The sequence below is a fragment of the Stenella coeruleoalba genome (assembly GCF_951394435.1).
Source record: "Stenella coeruleoalba genome assembly, chromosome: 7".
Taxonomy (NCBI): domain Eukaryota; kingdom Metazoa; phylum Chordata; class Mammalia; order Artiodactyla; family Delphinidae; genus Stenella; species Stenella coeruleoalba.
Window position 1 is genome coordinate 90110254 of NC_137153.1, and position 20112 is coordinate 90130365.

General features: G+C 50.6%; 1 protein-coding gene across 1 annotated transcript in view; it reads left to right on the forward strand.

Moving 5' to 3' along the window:
• COL15A1 (collagen type XV alpha 1 chain) overlaps positions 1 to 20112 on the forward strand; it is a 102364-nt gene that overhangs the window by 58615 nt on the left and 23637 nt on the right. Inside the window, exons 15-26 of the mRNA XM_079927065.1 lie at positions 581 to 706; positions 1581 to 1643; positions 7828 to 7863; positions 8281 to 8421; positions 8603 to 8671; positions 9492 to 9527; positions 9635 to 9718; positions 11019 to 11084; positions 13511 to 13546; positions 15638 to 15700; positions 18095 to 18163; positions 18271 to 18306. Coding sequence (XP_079783191.1) covers positions 581 to 706; positions 1581 to 1643; positions 7828 to 7863; positions 8281 to 8421; positions 8603 to 8671; positions 9492 to 9527; positions 9635 to 9718; positions 11019 to 11084; positions 13511 to 13546; positions 15638 to 15700; positions 18095 to 18163; positions 18271 to 18306 — 825 coding nt within the window. The remainder of the gene's footprint in view (positions 1 to 580; positions 707 to 1580; positions 1644 to 7827; positions 7864 to 8280; positions 8422 to 8602; positions 8672 to 9491; positions 9528 to 9634; positions 9719 to 11018; positions 11085 to 13510; positions 13547 to 15637; positions 15701 to 18094; positions 18164 to 18270; positions 18307 to 20112) is intronic.

Sequence of the window (20112 nt, forward strand, 5' to 3'; positions counted from 1 at the left end):
CCCAGGGCCCCAACCTCATCTCCATCCCTTCCTCTGAGCCCTTGTGCTGAATCCCCACCTAGAAGGCTCCACTGGGCTGCCCTTCTGCTCACTCATCATGACAGGGCTGGAAGGGTTCAGGACTCACTGGATGAGTGGAGCGGGACCCAGCTGGGACTTCCAAGCTGGTGGCATCAGCCAACCCAGCCCGAGGCTAAAGAGACTAGTACACTGCAGGGATGTTTTTAATAAGGGTTAACAATAGGCAATTTTGGACTAACCTCTCAGGTAATCAGAAAACTAAATTAGAGCAACTCTGAGAATTCCAACAAATTATATTTTTATTATGTACATACATCTGGGGAGAAAACATGATATAATGTGCTTAAAAAGACCTGGATTCACATCCCAGCTCTTCTCCTAATTAGCTGTGTGTGTGAGCTCTTGGGCAAGTCACATCATGTCACTAAGCCTCAGTTTCCCCATCTTCTAAGTAGGAATACCAGTCTCAACTTGTAGAGTTGTTTTCAGAAATGGAGTGAATGGAACATATATATTTGTCCCCTCCTGCACTGTTTCTTAACAAGGTGTCTATTTTTAGGGTCCTCCAGGTCCCCCAGGCCCACCTGGCTTACCTGGGATTCCAGGAAAACCAGGAACTGATGTTTTCATGGGACCCCCTGGATCCCCTGGAGAAGATGGACCTGCTGGTGAACCTGGTCCCCCGGTAAGCTGCTGAAGCCATTGCCCCCACCCCCGTGCCTATGGGGCTTCCTTTAGCCAGGGAGGGGGTACAGACTGCAGACCCCAGCGCTAAGGCTTACGACAGGGAGCGAGGAACTAGCTAGCGTTTGTAAACAAATTCCTCCTCGGCTGAAACATTACTAAGACTCATAAGAAGCAGCAGCCAGGCTTCCCTGGTGGCTCAGCAGTTAAGAATCCGCCTGCCAATGCAGGAGACACGGGTTCGAGCCCTGGTCCAGGAAGATCCCACATGCGGCAGAGCAGCTAAGCCCGTGTGCCACAACTACTGAGCCCGTGCACCTAGAGCCCGTGCTCCACAACAAGAGAAGCCACCGCAATGGAGAAGCCCGTGCACCGCAGCGAAGAGTAGCCCCTGCTTGTCGCAACTAGGGAAAGCCCGCGAGCAGCAGTGAAGACCCAGCACAGCCAAAAATAAATAAATAAAATTTATTTTTTAAAAAAAGCAGCAGCCAAGAAAAACATCACCCTGCACATTGTTCCGCTGCTTTATCTTAGTGTAGGAAATGCAGGCTCCCGTAGAATCTCGGAATCGTAGAGCACCAGTGCTGGGCCCGGGGTGGGAGGCCCCCAGAAACTACCTCGTCCAGCCCTGCCCCCGACTCCCCACAGAAGAGAAAATGCAACCCAGAGAGTGAAGGACCCTCGTCCACAGATGCAGAGCCGGCCGTGGCTGAACTGGGGCCAGGACAGGTGTTCTGCTATGGGCTGACACAAGGCTTTGGACCCACTGGCCTCACCCACTTGGTCTTCCCAGCCCTGGCCTCCTTTTCCAAAGAGGGTTCATATTTGATTCTTCTCAGAGATATTGTGGGCTGATTATCCTTGATGTTCCTCAGGGCCCTGAGGGAAAGCCTGGACTTGATGGAGCCTCTGGTCTTCCTGGAATGAAAGGGGAGAAGGTACGGAGAAGAGGGGGGCGGGCTCCAACACGGGGAATCACCAGGCCCAGCCTGCCTCTCTGACGTCTAAGCCTGACCTTGCCTGATCCCATCCTGGTCCGCGCTGCTGGATGTCTCCCCATCCCGGAGCTCTTTATGCCCAAACCTGCACTCAGCGTCTTCCTCTGCCCACTACTGCATGTCCCCAGCTTCCGTGAATGGCACTGCCATCCACGAGTCCAGCCCCCTGGACTCGAAAGCAGAGTCTTCTCTAACTCCTCCCTCCTCTCCCTTTCCTACCATGAACCATCTGTTGCCAAGACTGGCCAATCTGATGTCTACCTCTCTTTCCGCCCTGACATGACGTTCATCTCTCCTCGCCTGCAGCGTGGCATCAGGCTCCTCGCTGGTGCCCCCTTCTCTCCACCCACAATCCAGCCTCCAGCTACCTGCCCAGTCCATCTTCCTAGAGCAGGCTCTCACCACGCACTGCCCTCTCCACTGAGAAAGCGCCAGCAACCCCCCGTTGCCTGCAGGACAGAGCCCTCACTACGTGCAGACCTTCAAGGCCCTTCCCGGCCTACCTTTCCAGCTCCACCTCCCGCCGCTTCCTTACACACCTGGCCTCCAGGCCAGCCAGCCAGCACTACTGAAAGGCTCTGGGCTTGCACAGCCTTCTGGCCCTGGCCTGTGGTTTCCTCTCTGGCCTGTCCTTTCCCTTTCCTCATTCTCAGAAGTTCCCAGTCCAGGGAAGCTCTCCTGGACTCTGTGAGCAGAAAGTACCCCTCCTTCCTCTGCTTCCCGTTAGCACAGTACTGATTCTGCGGGACCCCTCCAGCCAGGGTCACTGAAGCTGTTGGCTTACCAGTCTGCTCCCAAGACCAGCCTTACAAGCAGGGTGTGAGCGCTGTCTGTGTATCCTTAGAACCTAGCCCAGGCTTCTGTGAGCAGTTTGATGCATGAATGAAACTTCTTCAGGCGCCCTTTTTGCCCTCCAATCCTGAGTCTCACACGCCCTCAGTCTCGCTCTTCTCTGTAAGCCCCTATAGTCTTCCGTTAAGGTTAAGCCACGTGGTGCTGTGGGGCGGGGTTCCTGCCCCTGCTGTGCTCCCATGTTCCGCAAATGGGGGAAATAAAGATAAGGTGAGCTTCCTTCTAGAGATGTAGCCATGAGCTTCACTGGGGTTCAGAGGAGGGAGGGGCCTCCCCTCTGGGGTGGGGACTGGAGGCCTTCTGTGTACCCAACCTGGACGGAGTTTTGGAAAGTGCTGACTCCCTAGACACCGTCCTTGTCACTGAATTTCCAGTTTCCGTCAGCTCTCAGGAGTATTTTTATTGAAACAGTAACTCGATTTTCGTGAAAAGCTCATTTCTCAGAAAAAGAAGAAACAATTGTCGAGCTTTATAGAACTCATTTTACACATACTGTTTCATAAGAAATTAAATTTTTCAGGAAACATCACAAGACTTACTCTCATCTTCCTTGTTCTTCTTACCAGCTTCCCTGCCCCCGACACTCCCCCCACACCCCGCCCCACACCCCTCCCACACCCCCCTCCCCACACCCCCCTCACACCCCTCCTCACAGACCCCTCCCCATACACACCCCTCCCACACACATCCCTCCCCACACACCCCTCCCCACACACCCCTCCCCACACACCCCTCCCCACACACACCCTCCCCACAAACCCCTCCCCACACACCCCTCCCCACACAGCCCCCTCCCCACACACCCCTCCTCACAGACCCCTCCCCATATACACCCCTCCCACACACACCCCTCCCCACACACCCCTCCCCACACACCCCTCCCCCCACACACCCTCCCCACAAACCCCTCCCCACACACCCCTCCCCACACAGCCCCTTCCCCACACCCCCCTCCCCACAAACCCCTCCTCACAGACCCCTCCCCATACACACCCCTCCCACACACACCCCTCCCACACACCCCTCCCCACACAGCCCCCTCCCCACACACCCCTCCCCCCACACACCCCTCCCAATACACCCCTCCCCACACCCCCCTCCCCACACACACCCCCTCCCCACACACCCTTCCCACACACACCCCTCCCCACACACCCCTCCCCACACACCCCTCCCCACATCCCTCCCACACACACCCCCTCCCACACACCCCTCCCACACACCCCTCCCACACATACCCTTCCCCCCACCCCTCCCACACACACCCTTCCCCCCACCCCTCCCCCATACCCCTCCCCACAAACCCCTCCCCACACACCCCTCCCCACATACCTCTCCCACACACCCCTCCCACACAACCCCCTCCCCACACAGCCCCCTCCCACACACCCCCTCCCCACACACCCCCTCCCCACACACCCCTCCCCACACACACCCCTCCTCACACGCCCCCAATACACCCCTTCCCACACACACCCTCCCCACACACCCCTCCCACACACCCCTCCCACACACACCCCCTCTCCACACACCCCCCTCCCCACACACCCCTCCCCACACACACCCCCTCCCCACACACACCCCTCCCACACACACCCCTCCCCACACCCCTCCCACACACACCCCTCCCACAGACACCCCTCCACACACACCCCTCCCCACATCCCTCCCACACACACCCCCTCCCACACACCCCTCCCACACACACCCTTCCCCCCACCCCCTCCCCCATACCCCTCCCCACACACCCCCCTCCCCCACACACTCCTCCCCACATACCCCTCCCACACACACCCCTCCCCACACAGCCCCCTCCCCACACACCCCCCTCCCCACACACCCCTCCCTACATACCTCTCCCACACACCCCCCTCCCCGCACACCCCTCCCCTACACCCCCCTCCCCACACACCCCCTCCCCACACACCCCTCCCACACCCCCCTCCCCACACACCCCTCCCCACATACCCCTCCCACACACACCCCTCCCCACATCCCTCCCACACACACCCCATCCCCACACACCCCTCTCTCACACCCCTCCCCCACAGCCCTCTCACACAACTCTCCCACACACACTCCTCCCCACACACCGCTCCCACACACACCCCTCTCACACACCCCTCCCCACACACCCCTCCCACACACACCCCTCCCACACACCCCTTCCCACACATCCCTCCCCTACACACCCCTCCCTAGCTGGTCTCAGACTTAAAAATACCCTCGCCCATGCCCACATCGGCACACAAACACCCTCACAGGCGCATTCTGCAGCTGCTCAGACGCTCGGTTGTGCACAGAGCAGCAGGCTTGCCCAGACTAATTGTGGCAGATAAATCACATTTTTCTTCCTGGAATTTGCTGTGAGGCCTAATTTGTTGCCCTGTGTGTATACGATGTTTTCTGGTCAAGGAAAAGTAGACTCTAGAAGGACTTTGAAATTTTCATCTGGAGAGCTGGAGGAAAGCCTCGCACATGACATTTACCCCCCACCCCCACGCCCCCCCCAAAAGTAAACCAAGGAGAATAGTCTGAATGTGAAATAACAAAAATTGCTAAAGAAAATGAATAATCTCAGGGATGTAACACCACATAAGATCCAATGATACATTTGATCCTTGATGCCCCTCTACAATCTCTGCTCAGCTTACACACCTTCAGTGACAGGGGACTCATTTCCTGCCTTTATATGTACAAGCTGGATAAAATCATCTGTTTCTGAGAAAGATAAATCAAGGTCCCACATATCTTCTAGAACTTCCTTTGAAACTGCTACAAGGTGTACTTTTGATTTGAAAAGAGTCAGGAAAGCAATTGAAAAAGTACAGTTTTTTACCTTATGAACATCATTTTCTTGAACGGGGTCAACTGGCAACACAATAATAATGTTTTCAGAGGATAGAGTCCAAAAGTCAAGAGATGGGACTAAGTTAACTTCTATTTCACAATATCCCTGACTGTGATTTGACTTGTTACTTGAAAAATGCATAAGGTTGGTACTTCCTTCAAGGACAGATTGCGTCAGGCAGCAGAAGATGGTGTGGCTGGTCACACCCAAGAAAAGCAGACAAAGAAACTGTAGCCTGCAGATTGGGCAACAAAACTGGAACCCGATTCTTTCTGTTTCTGCCCGGGATAAAAGGTCACACTTAATTTTTCCCATGTCAGGCCAGCAGGCGGGGAAGTGACAGAGTCTAGCCAGCCAGCCTTGCTTCCTTCTGCAAGCACCCCTCTCCTCCCACCATCCCATAGAGTAACGGGATTCTTTCTGTGATTCTCTCTTCAGGTGTGTCTCTTCTGTTATTCAACCCTTCTGTAGAGTACTTCTCTCAGCAGTTATATATTTTTGTCTCTAAGGTCTCTAATTGATTTTTTCTTTTTTAAAAAATTTATTTATTTTTGGCTGTGTTGGGTCTTTGTTGCTGCGTGCGGGCTTTCTCTAGCTGTGCTGAGCAGGTGCTACTCTTCACTGTGGTGCACGGGCTTATCATTGCGGTGGCTTCTCTTGTTGCAGAATACAGGCCCTAGGCGCACAGGCTTTAGAGCGCAGGCTCAGTAGTTGTGGCGCACAGGCTTAACTGCTCCACAGCATGTGGGATCTTCCCGGACCAGGGCTCGAACCTGGGTCCCCTGCATTGGCAGGCGGACTCCTATCCACTGTGCCACCAGAGAAGCCCTGATTCTTTACTATAACCACTGTTCTTATTTCATAATAGTTTGTCCTTGTTTCTTGGCTGTAATATCCTCCCTTTTCTCCCTGAGAATATATAGTATTTACTTAGACTCCTGATTGGATCGTGTTCTTAGCTGTTTCCTCAGGAAACCTTCCATGGTTGATGTTGTCGTTTCTCTTTCAGAGTGTTGCCTCTCCTCAAATGTGTAGTGTTTCTTGTTTGTGTGTTTGCTTTAGAAATTGGAATCCCTCTTTAGTCTGTTTCCCGCCTCTGTACAAATTACTAGGGAGTTGGGTGGTAGCTACTTCTGCAGGTTTCAGGAAGGCGACGGGAAGAGTAGGATGTACCATCAGGCAGGGTACCTCAACAGCTGATCTTAGGTGTTTGGGGTACCCCTGGACCTCCCAGGGTCCACTAGCCACCTGGGGCTCTGCCCTAATCCTTTGCTCCAGTAAACAACTCTTATTATCCTTGTAGCAGGAGTGGAAGTGGGAGGTGAGGGGAGATGGGCAGGGCTCCATGGCTATCTAGCTCCAGAGTTTCAACCTATCTCCCTGTCAGAGCCACACCCTGCTCCTGGCTTCCGCTCCTCCCTTGCCTGCTATTTTTCTACCTGTGGTTCCTCTCCACCGCTGGAGCCTCTGGCTTCAGCTTCCCATGTTTTCTCTTTGCCATTCCTCACTGTTTCAGATTCAGTATCACTCGCCATCTTATTTTTGAGCATGACTATTTTGGAACTATCCACTCTGTCATTGCTATGGATTTGATATAGGAAGGGGAATCTGGCCCAGGGAAAGAGGGGTTTGGGAGAAGGCACAGCCTTAGATGGCGGGTGTATCACGGTGTCAGGGCCTTCTGTGTGGCCGTGCAATTGCTGGCTTCTTCTCTTGTGGGTGCTTCTGTGGTTTCCTTGGAGGTTCTCTAGCGGGGAGCCCCCGACTGCAGTCCTCTGATGTAGTGCAGTGTCTCCTGTGCTGGCCACTCCTGACCATCAGCCCCCATCGGTCCTCCCCTCTATCTGAGCTCGCAGCTGACTCCTTTCCTTGGGATCCACATCTGACCCCCCAGGAAACCTGTACTGTGTCTCCCATTGGCGGTGGACACGCAACCTGCTTTAGAGACCCCACCCCACCCCCATTTTGGGGCTATTCCAGCCAGATTTTGGTCTTTAGATTTTTCCAGAAGAGAACCAGCCATCATCCACATATCCCCAGAAGCCTAGGGAATACGTATCAAATTCTTGAAGTCCCTTCCCTTGGCTTCGAGGAGGGGAATTGGGCCCACCCAGTACACTGACAGCTCTCCAAGGGAATTCTTCCTCTACAATCTCTTCCTGGTTAATCTTCAACTTCTCCTTTTCACTCTTGAGGTAGGTGATGAGATAATAGTTGGAAGACGGGTTTCACAAGCTTTCAGCATGACCTGCTTAGCAAACTCACAACTACTGTAATGGGCTCAGGTTTGAGACATCAGTCAGAACTGAGCAGGAAGAGTCCCATTTTAATGTCCTGTTACTTAAGAGTCTGAAATCCTGCGTTTTCTTTTAAATGTACCTAATGAAATATATATTAATTGGCCCCGATTTTTTTTTTCAGGGAGCAAGAGGACGTAATGGCTCATTTGGTGAAAAGGTAAAAAATGAAAATGAAGAAGAAAAAGCTTTCTCCTCCTTCCTCCCCTCTCTCTGAGTTTAGTATAATTGAACTGTTGGGCTAGAGTATTGAATGTATAAATGTCATGGATCAGAGAGAAACATCTGGAAGGAACTGCTTGGGAAAGGCAGAACAGCTGGAGCAGAGTGAATAACCCACCAGGTTTTCTCCTTTCTCACCCACCCCACCCTAATTCATTCAATGAGCGCCATTAGCTTATCTCCAAGTGAAATGTCAATTGGCAAGATGGCTGTTTCTGTACCATCAAGTAGCGCTGATCAGAGAATCCAACGATCTAATTAAGTTCAAAGAACAATTTTCTGACTCGGTTGCGGATGTTGTTCCTTCCATGAGTGACTCCAAGGCTAGATAATCAGCCTGTCCCCTTCCTTACAGGGTGATCCCGGCAACAGAGGCTTACCAGGACCCCCAGGGAAAAATGGACAAGTTGGCGCTCCTGGGGTCATGGGACCCCCAGGGCCCCCTGGACCCCCTGGGCCCCGAGGTCCTGGATGTACAATGGGACTTGGATTTGAGGTGCGTTTCCTCCTTTCTGTGGTTAAAGTACAACGTGCGCTAAGGACTACCGGAAAGGCCAGCTAACTGAACGCCAAGGTGGTGCTGATTCCCCACTGAGCCCCAGCTCCCAGCATCACACCTGGCACAGGGAGGTGCTCGGGAATCAGTACTGAAATTCTCATTCTTCTTCCTTCCCTAGGATACTGAAGGCTCTGGGAGCATCAGGCTGTTGCAGGAGCCCAGAATCTCTGGACCAACGGCTTCAAGTGTAGGTTGACTTTTTACACCTTCATTTTGAGGATTGTCATGCTGTCACGCTGGAGTGGAGAGGCTGTGGGGTGCCATCCTGGCTCTGCTACTTTCTCTAATTTACCCGCTCTGCGCCTCCAGCTTCCAGCTGTGTGGTGGGGAGACCAGGTGCTCTTTATAGCTTGTTTCTTTGAGGAGTAGCACAGAGGTTTTGCACAAAACATCATGTGGGAAAACTTGAAAATTATCTTTCTCTCTCTCCGCAGTCCCTTACCATCAAGCATCTCTGCTTCATTGCCTCCTTCCTGCCGCCCATTCAAGACTCACACTTTGCCCCGTTTCAGAATCCCTTGCTCCTAACAAGTACCCTCCCCCACTACATCTACCCCTCAGGGAGATGTTGTCCATCTTCTTCTATGACACCTGCTCTCAAGAGGACCAATCCCCAGGATCTCATTATATTTGAGATCCAAGTGGTACCCAGAGCTGAGCACACCAGTGCAGGAGGAGCTGAGCCTCGCAAGGGGGAGCAGCACAGCCCCCTCCATGATTGAATAGGAAGACCTCCCCCACACCCCAGATGCAGAGTGCTCTGGGTTCAGGGTCAAAAGGACACTCACCCCGTGCTGGGAGAGGGCCTCTGGTCCTCTTACTGTCTGGGAGATATTCCTTCCTTCTGACTCTATAAGGGGAATTTGCCCCTCATCTTTTGCTCCCATTATCTGGGACAAAATCCTTGTAAGAGCTTAGGGAGAGATGGCAAGATGGGAGGATAGATGGAGCGTGGACAAAGTGAATAGAAAAAAACCCAAAGAATATTTGTTTGTCTGTTTTGCCAGGGTCCCAAAGGAGAAAAAGGAGACCAGGGACCCAAGGTGAGGTCACAGATCTGAAGTGGGGGTGAGAGAAATTTTCAGCCTGGTTCTAGGAGCATTATCCACATACAGTGAATTTTTTTTTCCACTCTCACTGCTATATCCAGGGTGAAAGAGGGATGGATGGAGCCAGCATTGTGGGACCCCCTGGGCCCAGGGGGCTACCAGGGCGCATCGAGGTCTTATCTAGTGTGAGTATCACCAGGTATCACCAGCATGGCTGCTTTTGCTAAAGGGGAGGGAAGGTTGTCCACAACTTCAGGGCCTTCAGGGCTGCTCTTTATGCAGGGGGCACGTAGCTGGCGTCTGGTGTTGGAGTTCCTACCTGCCAGCATGGCCCACCTGTCTGTTCCTACCCTGGTACCACTATTGTCACACATAGTGTGTCCAGAACCCTCTCTTCTGGTTGGCAGCATTTGCAGTCAGGAGACTGAGTGTAACAGAGCTGTAACCAAGAGGCAAGGAACATAAGTGGGGTAATGAGGGAGGAAAGATGGTTTAGGTTATGAGAAATCAAGGAAGACTTTCTGGAAGAAGTCTCCTTGAGCAGGGACTTGAAAGCTAAGAAGGATTTACCAGGTAAGTATGGAGGACAGGACTTCCAGAACTCAGGTGGTCAAGACACTCTGAGCCGAAGCGCAGAAGAGAAAAACATGGATGTGTCCAAGGCACAGGGAGCTGATGGGCATGGGGGTGGGTGGAGAGCGATGGAAATTTGGAGAGAAGACTGGGATGTGGGCTGGGACACGATCACAGCCACTGAATATTAGAACATCACATTTGTGAAAAACTCTTGCCCTTCCAAGAGAAATAATGTCATACTGGGACATGACAGAAAGACAAAAAGTCCCAAATAAGTGGAAAAAAGAATGACTAGAGGTTTTTTTTGTTTTTTTTTTTAAAGTATGATTAAAAAATATCAAGTATAGGTAAGGGTGTAGTGAAATAGATAATCTCAAGTACTTTGTTGGAAGTGTAAGTTGTACGGCCCCTTTAGACAGCTCTTTGGCAATCTGCTAAAACTAAAAATGTTCATACTGAAAACTTCCATATGGAAAGACCTCCATGCTGTATGATTGAGTGAAAAAAGCAAGTTGAAGAATAATACCTGCAGCCTGATGCCATTTATATAAAATAACCACATGGACAAACACACACACACACACCCAACAACACTGTTTTCTGTGGGTATTAATATTAATTTATAATTATATAACATAAATATAATATTTAAATATATATATTTAAAATTATAAAAGAAAAAAGGCATTTACGTATGGTGCAATTTTAAGATTAATCGAAGAGGAAAGTGATAAGGCGGCTCAGGGCTGTGTCGTAAGTGGGAGGGATGGGTGTGTTGGTAGTGGGTGGGTGTTGTCAGTGTCTGCTTGTGTCTGCCATGCGGGGTGACTTCAGTTAAAGCCTCACAGCCAGGAGCAAGGTGGGACACATGCCACCCTCTGTCTCTTTGTCTGATTTTTCTCTTTTCAGCCTTTGATCAACATCACCCATGGATTCATGAATCTTTCGGACATTCCTGAGCTCGTCGGGCCTCCGGTGTGTATCCACAGCTGCCCTAGAGTGAGGGTCCTACCCAGACACCCCAGCTGAAACTAAGTTGGGTTGGTTTGGAATCCTTTGAGCTCCTGAAGCATAGAGCTAGAGTGTCTCGAAGTAGTGAATAGAAAGAGAGCTTTGCATTTCTGAGAAGTTGCTGTCACATTAATTTGTGCAGGGAGTTTTGTCCAATGCAGTGGAAGCTTCCAGTCCCTTGCATCAGAAATATGTGTAATGGAAATCAGAGAATCATAAGTAACAAATTGATAGATGTCTGAGCAGTGCTTTGGGCATGCTTTTATTTACATGATCTCATTTCCCAGAATGGGAGGAGCCTAGAGAGACCTATCCTTGTGCTGATGGGGAAACTGTCGCATGAGGAGGGAATGTGACTGGCTTCAGTCTTTCTGGCCCCATTTAGAGATCACACAAAGAAGCTACGTTATTTCTGCAAGTCCACAGAGTCTGTCCCTGACACAACACGACCTAAGAGGAAGGAAGCTTCCTCCTGCAGTCTGTGCAGTGAATCCACACTGCATCTTCCATATCTGCTGGTGACAGCTGGGGAGAGAGGAAAGAGCTCTGGCCTTAGGAGCCTTGGGTTCCAGCCCCATCTCCTCTACATAATGCTCTGAGACTCTCATCATCTCTCTGATAACACCTCACCAGCCTTTGGGGCAGCTTATAAGAGGTGATGGATGCGAAACTGCTTTGCAAACTGTGGCACTCTGTGGAAGCCGACACAGAGATTGAGGCTTATACTTCCACAGCTGCGCAGTCCAGATGTCTGCCGGGGCCACCCGCCCTGCAGTCCCCAGTGAGGTTGGCCTGAACCTCTGCCATCCACATCCTAGGGAAAATTCAGTGCTCTCCCCAAGGCTTCTGCAAATATCTGCATGATTCCTTTAGAGCCGGTATCTCCTGCTGAGTGGCCTCTGTTGGTGGGTCATTTCACTGTCTCTTCTGTACTACATCCAGTGGGTCTCCCTTTCCTTGATTTCTACTAAAATCATCCAGAACACCCCAGTAAGCAAAGCCTAAAGCAAACAAGCAAGTCATTTCACAAAAGTTTTTCCCAAACTATTGGGGGTTTAGAGTGTTAGGTGGCTTAATTCTAAAGCAAAACACAGACAGCCTAAGATCTAAGAATCAACATCTCTGTTCTAAGAGTCCTTGGGCCTTGTCTGCCCCCACCCCTTCTCTCTTTTCCCCACCTGAGGATCCTCCTCCTGTTCCAATCCCTGACCTCCTCTTTGGCAAATCCAGACCCTGAAGGGGAAGATTAAGATTTTCCAACTCAGAGGCAGTTCCCTCCCAGCTGTACCTTTATACTTTTCCACTCTACTATATGTACATCATATAGATATATGTATATAGTATATTATATGTATACACACACACACACACACACACACACACATATGTTAGTCCTTTGTTACTTCTGCATCCTCAGATTCAACAAACCTTGGATAAAAAGTGCTGAAAAAAAAAATTCCAGAAAGCTTCAAAAAGCAAAACTTGAATTTGCTGCATGCTAGCAATTATTTACATAGCTTTTACATTGGTTTTACAGCTATTTACATAGCATTTACATTGTATTAGGCGTTATAAGTAATCTAGAGATGATTTAAAGTGTATGGGTATATGGAGTATTTATGTAGGTTATATGCCAACACTACACCATTTTATATAAGGGCCTTGAGCATCTGCGGATTTTGGTATCCACAGGGGATCCTGAAACCAATACCCCTCGGATACCAAGGGACGACTGTACAGTATATTGAGAAAGTTGTTGCCGTTCAGTTATATCTCTCTGTATATATATATTCTGCCAAACTCTATGTCTTTAATAGGTATGTGGGTATCTGGGCTTGGAGGAAAAAGAGTCCTGGCCCCATGTGGAGTGAACCACAAATTTTCTGTTTCCTGGAGCCTTTAAAATGGCTGGTCCTTTAAAATCCTCCCTCTTACTGAGGGAAAAGAACTGAGTCTCACCAACTGCCCCCACTTCCACCCCCAAATACCCCAGCACACCCTTTGGGCCCACTCCTCAGAGTTTAGGAACTTGTTTTCTGAGAATATTTGTGGAGGTTGAGCACTGCATTCATTGTCCCAGAGGTTTCTGATGCTGAGTGATTTCACGGAAGAGGAGGGTGCGACTTAAAGTGCCGAGAGTCCTGGCTCGGGGGAGCAGAGGCTCCAGACTCCTGAGCAGCTCCTGCTCTGTGCTGACTAGTGTGTGACTGCACGGTTCCTTCCCCTCCCGGGCCGCGGCATCCTCTGCAAAATGGATCCTGAGCCCCACTGTGTGGGAACATGCTTGGGCCTTTGGAAGGTGCTGGAGGGAGTGGGCCCCTGAGGTACAGGTTCCTGTTGGCCTGGCAATGCTGCTCCTAACCTGCCTGCTTTGTCTGTCTGTGTCACAGGGCCCCGAGGGCATGCCTGGGCTGCCAGGATTTCAAGTGAGTAGCACAGTAGCCATCTTCCTTTGTGCCCCGAGGCTGTATGCATTCTGTTCCTTCCACCTGGAATACCGTTCCTCTCCATCTGCACAACTGACCTCTAGCGCCGTCTTGTTCATGTAGCCTTTCCTCATTGCCCCCATCTGGAGTGATCCTTCCCTCCTTTGAATCCCATAGGGCTTTATTTTCACCTCTGCTGTCGTTCTTTTCTGTCTTGAATAACAGTTATTTGTACCCTTATTGTTTTTTCCTGAACTGTACTGTGACCAGCTTGCAGGGGGTCAGGTCTTGTTCATCTCTTTCTAGCCCAGGGCAGCCAGAGCCAGAGCTGGAGTCGGTGGTTGGCTTCCTATAAATGAGTGGATGAATCAAGCATTTCAAATAGATAGAGTCCGAGTAGATAAAATCCCTGGAGAGAGAGGACGGTGGCGATGGAGGATGGAGAGAGGAGAATCATAGCCTGGAAGTCCAAAATTAATAGTCTGTGTGCACCACGCTATGGGGCTTCCACCATGGAAGGTGAAAATGCATTTCTGTGTAGCAAGTGATCAGTTTAGTCTAAAAGTTTGAGCCTGCACTGAAGCCCAAGGCTCCAGAGTGAAATCCGCACAATTTCTCCATACATTGCAGCTCTGAAACGCCTAATGCCAATGGTGACACGCGCTGCTTCCAGGATAAATGAACGAAATTTATCAAAAAATGTAATAGAGGGCTTCCCTGGTGGCGCAGTGGCTGAGAGTCCGCCTGCTGATGCAGGGGACACGGGTTCGTGCCCCAGTCCGGGAAGATCCCACATGCCGCGGAGCGGCTGGGCCCGTGAGCCATGGCCGCTGAGCCTGTGCGTCCGGAGCCTGTGCTCCGCAATGGGAGAGGCCACAACAGTGAGAGGCCCGCGTACAGCAAAAAAAAAAAAAAAGTAATAGAAACTTCTTGTTGATGGTAGAATTATAATGATCTCTTTTTCTTTTTTTAATACTTTTCTGAACTTCTACATTTTTTAAAAGGAGCATGTGCTATGCTGACACTAAAAATACATGGGAACTAGACATTAAAAAACAGGAGAGGGTGGCAGCCATGGAGAAGACCTCTTAATTAGGAAGAGAAGAGGCCAGAATTGTGAGCTTGAGCTCCACCCCACCTTGGCTGCTCCAAAGCCAGAGCATTTTCCAGACACATTTTTCTCTAAATGACGGGTTCTGTGTTCCCGAGGGAGCCCTAGGCTCCCCAGAAGAGCCTTTGGGACCACTTCAGGAGTAAGGAGGGGGCCAAGTAGGCAGGATCCAGGCCACTGCTGAGGCTCCATTTGATGTATTTTATACATTGGGCTTTTGTTTGACTTTACTTGAAAAAGGAGAATGAAAAGAGTTTCACTGCTAAAAAATAATAATAACAAATATTTGAAGGCCACTGCGTTAACCCAGAAGGTAGGGACTTGTGAAAAGGTAAATTGCAATAAAGTGTTGAACCTCTTTTTTAGGGGCAGACGTCTGGCAGTGTGAGTCATTGTCACAGATATTAAGTGTATGTTGGAGTTGAGACGAGGTCACCTCTGACCGGGTGTGCAGAATTTTGGTTCTGCAGAGGGAATGGCGGTGGCGGGCGGGTGAGGGGTGCAGAGAGGCTAAGGGGATAGGCTCGCCCCTGGTGGAGTGACAGGAGTGGAAGATGAGGCGCTGAGGCCGGCTGGGATCAGTTTGGGTGTCAGGCTAGGATGTTTGGATCCCATCCCGTAGGTAGTGGGGAGCCAGAGAAGGGGCAGGATTCATGGAGGGTGAATGATGGGGGCGGTGGGCTGCAGGACGGCCCCGAGGACCCATGGGTGAGCAGAGGCAGCAGGCAGTTTCAGTGGTGCCCATTGGAGGAAACCACAGTTCAAAGAGGAGTGGGGCCTCCAGGCCGCCTAACACTCAGTGCTGTCTTCTTTCCACCAGACCACAATTTCTAGACCACTTAATATTAGGAAAACATCGTGACTAATCGTGACTTCCACTGGCGCTCTGTGTTCTTTTACTTTTTGGAACAACAACTTTGTTTAGTTAAAGCATTTTAATCTTAACAAACCACCGAATACCCTCCAATGATTCCTTCTAGGGACCCAGAGGACCAAAAGGTGACACTGGTGTGCCTGGATTTCCAGGACTAAAAGGAGAACAGGTAAGAAGGGCCCAGCTATCTGGGTGGGATTGTGCTCTAGAACCTGGTAAATATTTCCAATGGGCTGAAAGTAGCTGTTAACTTTTTAAAAATTTGAGATATAACTCACACACCATAAAATTCACCCCTTTCAATTGTGAAATTCAGTGACTTTTAGTATATTCACCAGGTTGTGCAGCCATCACCACTACCTAAACATTTTCTAGAACATTTTCATCATGCCCAGAGAAACACTGTATCTAGTAGCAGTCACTCCCCGGCTGTTAACTTTCATGATCTCAAGGTTCTTCCAGGGTGAAGGTGGGGCGGGTGGAGAAGCAGATTTTCATCATAGTTTGGAAAGAGAACTCAACCCAACGCTCCCTTGAACGCTATGCTTTGTCTAACTGCCCGCGGGCACCTGCATTAGAGTGTGCACTCCCCGAGGGCAGGCACATCCACTTTCTTTTCTGTAGCTCCAGTACTTAGCACTGCGCCTGGTACACAAATGGCACTTAAAACATTTGTTGGATGAAAAGATGTATAAGTAATGAATACGATGATGCTAATATTTAGAAGTCATTATTTTATTAAACTATTATTAGTGTAAGCGGGGGCATTCCACACTTGGATGGCAGTCTTGGTCCAGAGGTTGTGGAATATTTAGCATGCAGAGCACTTCCTGAAAATTCCAAGGGCATTGAAATGACCTTTGTACCCTTCCACATTTGCCTCTTAGAATTAATTTCCCAGTTGGTTTTTATAGATAAGGGGAGAGTGACGTCCATAAATGGATTGCAGTTATTCTGGATTGGATTCATTTATTCATCCATCCATTTATATACTCATCCAGGTTACATCCATTCCCTAAGGTGTGCCAGCCAGTTTCCTATACTAGGCACTAGGGATAGAGAAATAAGATGTGAGGAACAGACATGCAGACAGCCAGCAGAGTGCATGGTCATTGCTGTAACAGGGGTCTGTATAAAGCCAGTGGGAGCAGCCCTGAGCCTGCCTTGGGGAGTCAAGGAGGGTGTGTGTCTCTAAGAGGAGGGAGCATTAGGCTACTCTCTTTCCTTCCTCCCCTCACCGTTTTCCACTAGCCCCATGGAGGGGGAGAGAGTCTCCAGTGTCTGTTGGGCCACAGTTCCAGGAGGTGGAGGGTTCAGTGTGCTGGGTCTGAGTTTAGCGTTACATGGGACCATGTCTTGGGATGCCTTTTGCTGCCACGGGCCTACAGAGATGGCGTGGGGTCAGGGCAGTTCTGGCTTGGGAGGAGGCCTGGTCAAGCAGGATTGGTTCTTGCTTTAAACGCTCTGTTTTCTATGTGGCGAGGCCGGGTGAATCTGGAGGGACCTACGTGCCATCTCTCCCCTAATCCCCTGCCCCTTTGAAAACTGGGAAGAGCGCCCAGGCAGGTCTGCTCTGATCCTCGCAGCCAACGCGCTTTCTCTCGCTCTGCCTCTAATGCTTTTGTGCTTGCTTCTTCTTGCTGCTGGCGTGCTCAGGACCGCTTTTCCTCACCAGCGAAGTGGTAAGATCCAAATACCGGGTGTGGGCTTGGGGGACGGAGAGGAGAGGCTTGGCTTGCTTTGGCACCACTGCCTTGGCTGCTTCCAGCCCTGTTGAAGGGAGACTTTCGTGTGGTCCAGCCCAGTTCCCCAGGGGCTAGCATTGAAGTCTGGGGCCAGAGCCTTGAATGGTTCCTCTCCCTCGCCTTTTCTCTGGACATATATCTTCTTGGAAGCCTCCTGGGATAGCAGATGGCCCTGCTGAGCACAGGATTGGGGGCAGGATCCTGTGTCCCTGCCACCTGTCTACCCATCTCCCCTATTTCCCAGCAACTGAGATAACTTTGCCTGATCAAGTGAGCATTTGCACAGGAGCCTGGAGTTTGGAGGCAAAGTTTCACATGGAGACTCAGGGCCCCTGTGTTGGAGAGGCCTCCACTGCTCATGCTGTCATCACTTTCCCAATTTTAGATGTTTTAACAAGACTAAGGATTCTAGGTGGGAACAGATCTCAAGTCGAGTTGTTAGGAAAGCAAGCCACCAAATACATTAGGAACCAGAGGTTCTCAGGGGGTAGCCACACAGCCAGAGGTGGGACGGACCTTGTTGGGACTGATTCCTGGAGGGTTGAGAGTGGGGATGCTGATCTGGCAGCAGAGGGAGCCCCAGAGGGGCTTGCAGGACCCCAACCTGTGCTTTCGGACAGTAACTGATGGTACATGGAGCGAACAGTCCAGAGAACATTTAATGACTTAGGAGGCTATGCAGTATTCTAGCAAGAGGTCATTGTCGGGCAGTGGGGCTGGAGAGGCAGCGTGAAGGCCAGAGAAATCATGGCGATGAGCCTCTGGATAAGGCGGTGAGGCGGAGGCCCGGCTTCATCAAAAGGTTCTCTGAATTGCAGGGTGAGAAGGGAGAGCCAGGCGCCATCCTGACGGGGGATATTCCTCTGGAACGGCTGAGAGCCCGAAAGGTAACTATGTCACCAGATCCTGAAGGCACACATCTTCTACATCCTATCTTTGCTTCTGTCACAAACCGTGTGCATCTGAGTGACAAGTCCGTGTCTCCCTGTTTTAGGGTGAACCTGGAGAGCGTGGAGCCCCGGGACCGATGGTAAGCCAGAGCGTCTTGCCCCTGCATCTGGACTGGGGTTTGAAGCATTTATCGTACTTTGGCTCAACTAGATTGAGTTGTCCCAGCTGTGAAAATAAAAAGGATGTGGCAAAATGTATCTGTGTCAAGGGTAGGCTAACTGCAATTAAATAAAATCTCAGTGGTTCAGCACGATAGCAGCTTAGTTCTCACTTATGCAGAGTCCACTGTTGTGGTTCCCAGTTGGGCATCTCCCCTCCAGGCAGTGACTCTGGGACCCAGGATGCTTGCATCCTGTGACTCTGCCCTCTGGTGGATTCAGGGCCACAATGGCATCTTCCAGCTGATAGGCTGAGGTTGGGGAGGGGAAAGAGACCATGGAAGATGATGTACTCCACTTCTGGCCAGACCTCTGATGCAGGAGGTGGGGGTGGAAGTGGGGGTGGGGATAGGTCTCAGAAATGCGGTTTAGCTGTGTGCCCAGAAGGAGAGGGGAAGTGGATGGTGGTGAGACCCACAGTTGTATGGGTCTTGCCAGCTAAAGATTGTCATTACCCAGGGAACCTGGGCCTTTTGGCTTCTGGTCTTGGGTCTGCTGCCCATTTGCTGTATGACCTCAAACAAGTCCTCTTCTCTCTCTGGGCTTTTGTCTTCCCATCTATAAGTGAGGGTACTGAATGAGTACTAGATGACATCATAGCGTCCTTCTTGCCTTACTGCTCCAGGAATCTATAATTTTGGGGGGCTGCTGAACAATTTTTAAGCTACCAGTTCTCTCCAGATGAACCCTAAACTTGTCCCTCGTATATTTCTTTCCAAAGAACAAAGAAAACTCAGAGAACATCCACCACGGGTCAGATAGTGATGCTTCAACACAGATCATCTCATTGCATTTTCACCACCCTAAGAGGCTAATGTCTGAACCCCCATTTTATAGACCGGGAAACCGAGGTTAAAGAGGTTAAGTAACTAGCCCACTGCCATACAGCTTGTTAGTGACACAGCAGGGATTTGAACCCAGCCTGTCAAACTCTGTGTCCAGGTTTTTCCCAGCACACCTCACTGCCTCCAACTGACACCTTCATTCTTCTGAAACGTTTTGAGCTGGAGAACTGCACACTGGGGCTTGAATGCGGGGTTTGTTTGAGCTGGATCTCAGGCCTGGGGAGAAAGGACCTCACATTTCTCTAACAGGCATGTGTCCTTGATGAATGGCCCATAACCTCCAAGGTGCCTCCTTCAAAGGACCTTCTAAAGCCTTTGGTCCCTTAAGTCAGGCAGAATGGATGCCCTAGAGAGGTGTCCTTGGCCCTAGCTTCAGGCTAAGGCAGACTGGGAGAGTCTTGTGCTAACCACTGGGTAACACTTACTAATACCCAGTATGGTGGGAAATACTAATTGTTAGCAATGGTGGCCGGCAAGCTGCTGCAGATGGCCAGGGTAGTTATTGCCACTGAAGCCCAGCTGTGCATAGCTTGCCAAGCACAGACAGTAAGGGGGCACCTTCTTGTAATTTGCATAAGGTGGCACATGGGCTGTCTATGGCCCTCATGACGAGTATAGCTTACCACACTAGAGCCTTGTTACTCGAAGTGTGGCCCATGGACCAGCATCATCAGCATCACCTGGGAGCTCTCTGGAACAGCAAAGCCTTATGCCCCACCCCGGATCCTCTGGATCTGCATTTTGATGAGATCCAGGTGACTTGCGCACAGTGATGTTTGAGAAGCCCTGCGCTAGAACGTACCGCCACGTGGCCTGTGGCCTGTTAACTCCTTGCATTTCTTTTCCTGAGAGTAACCTGGTCTGGGTACTTTACATACAGAG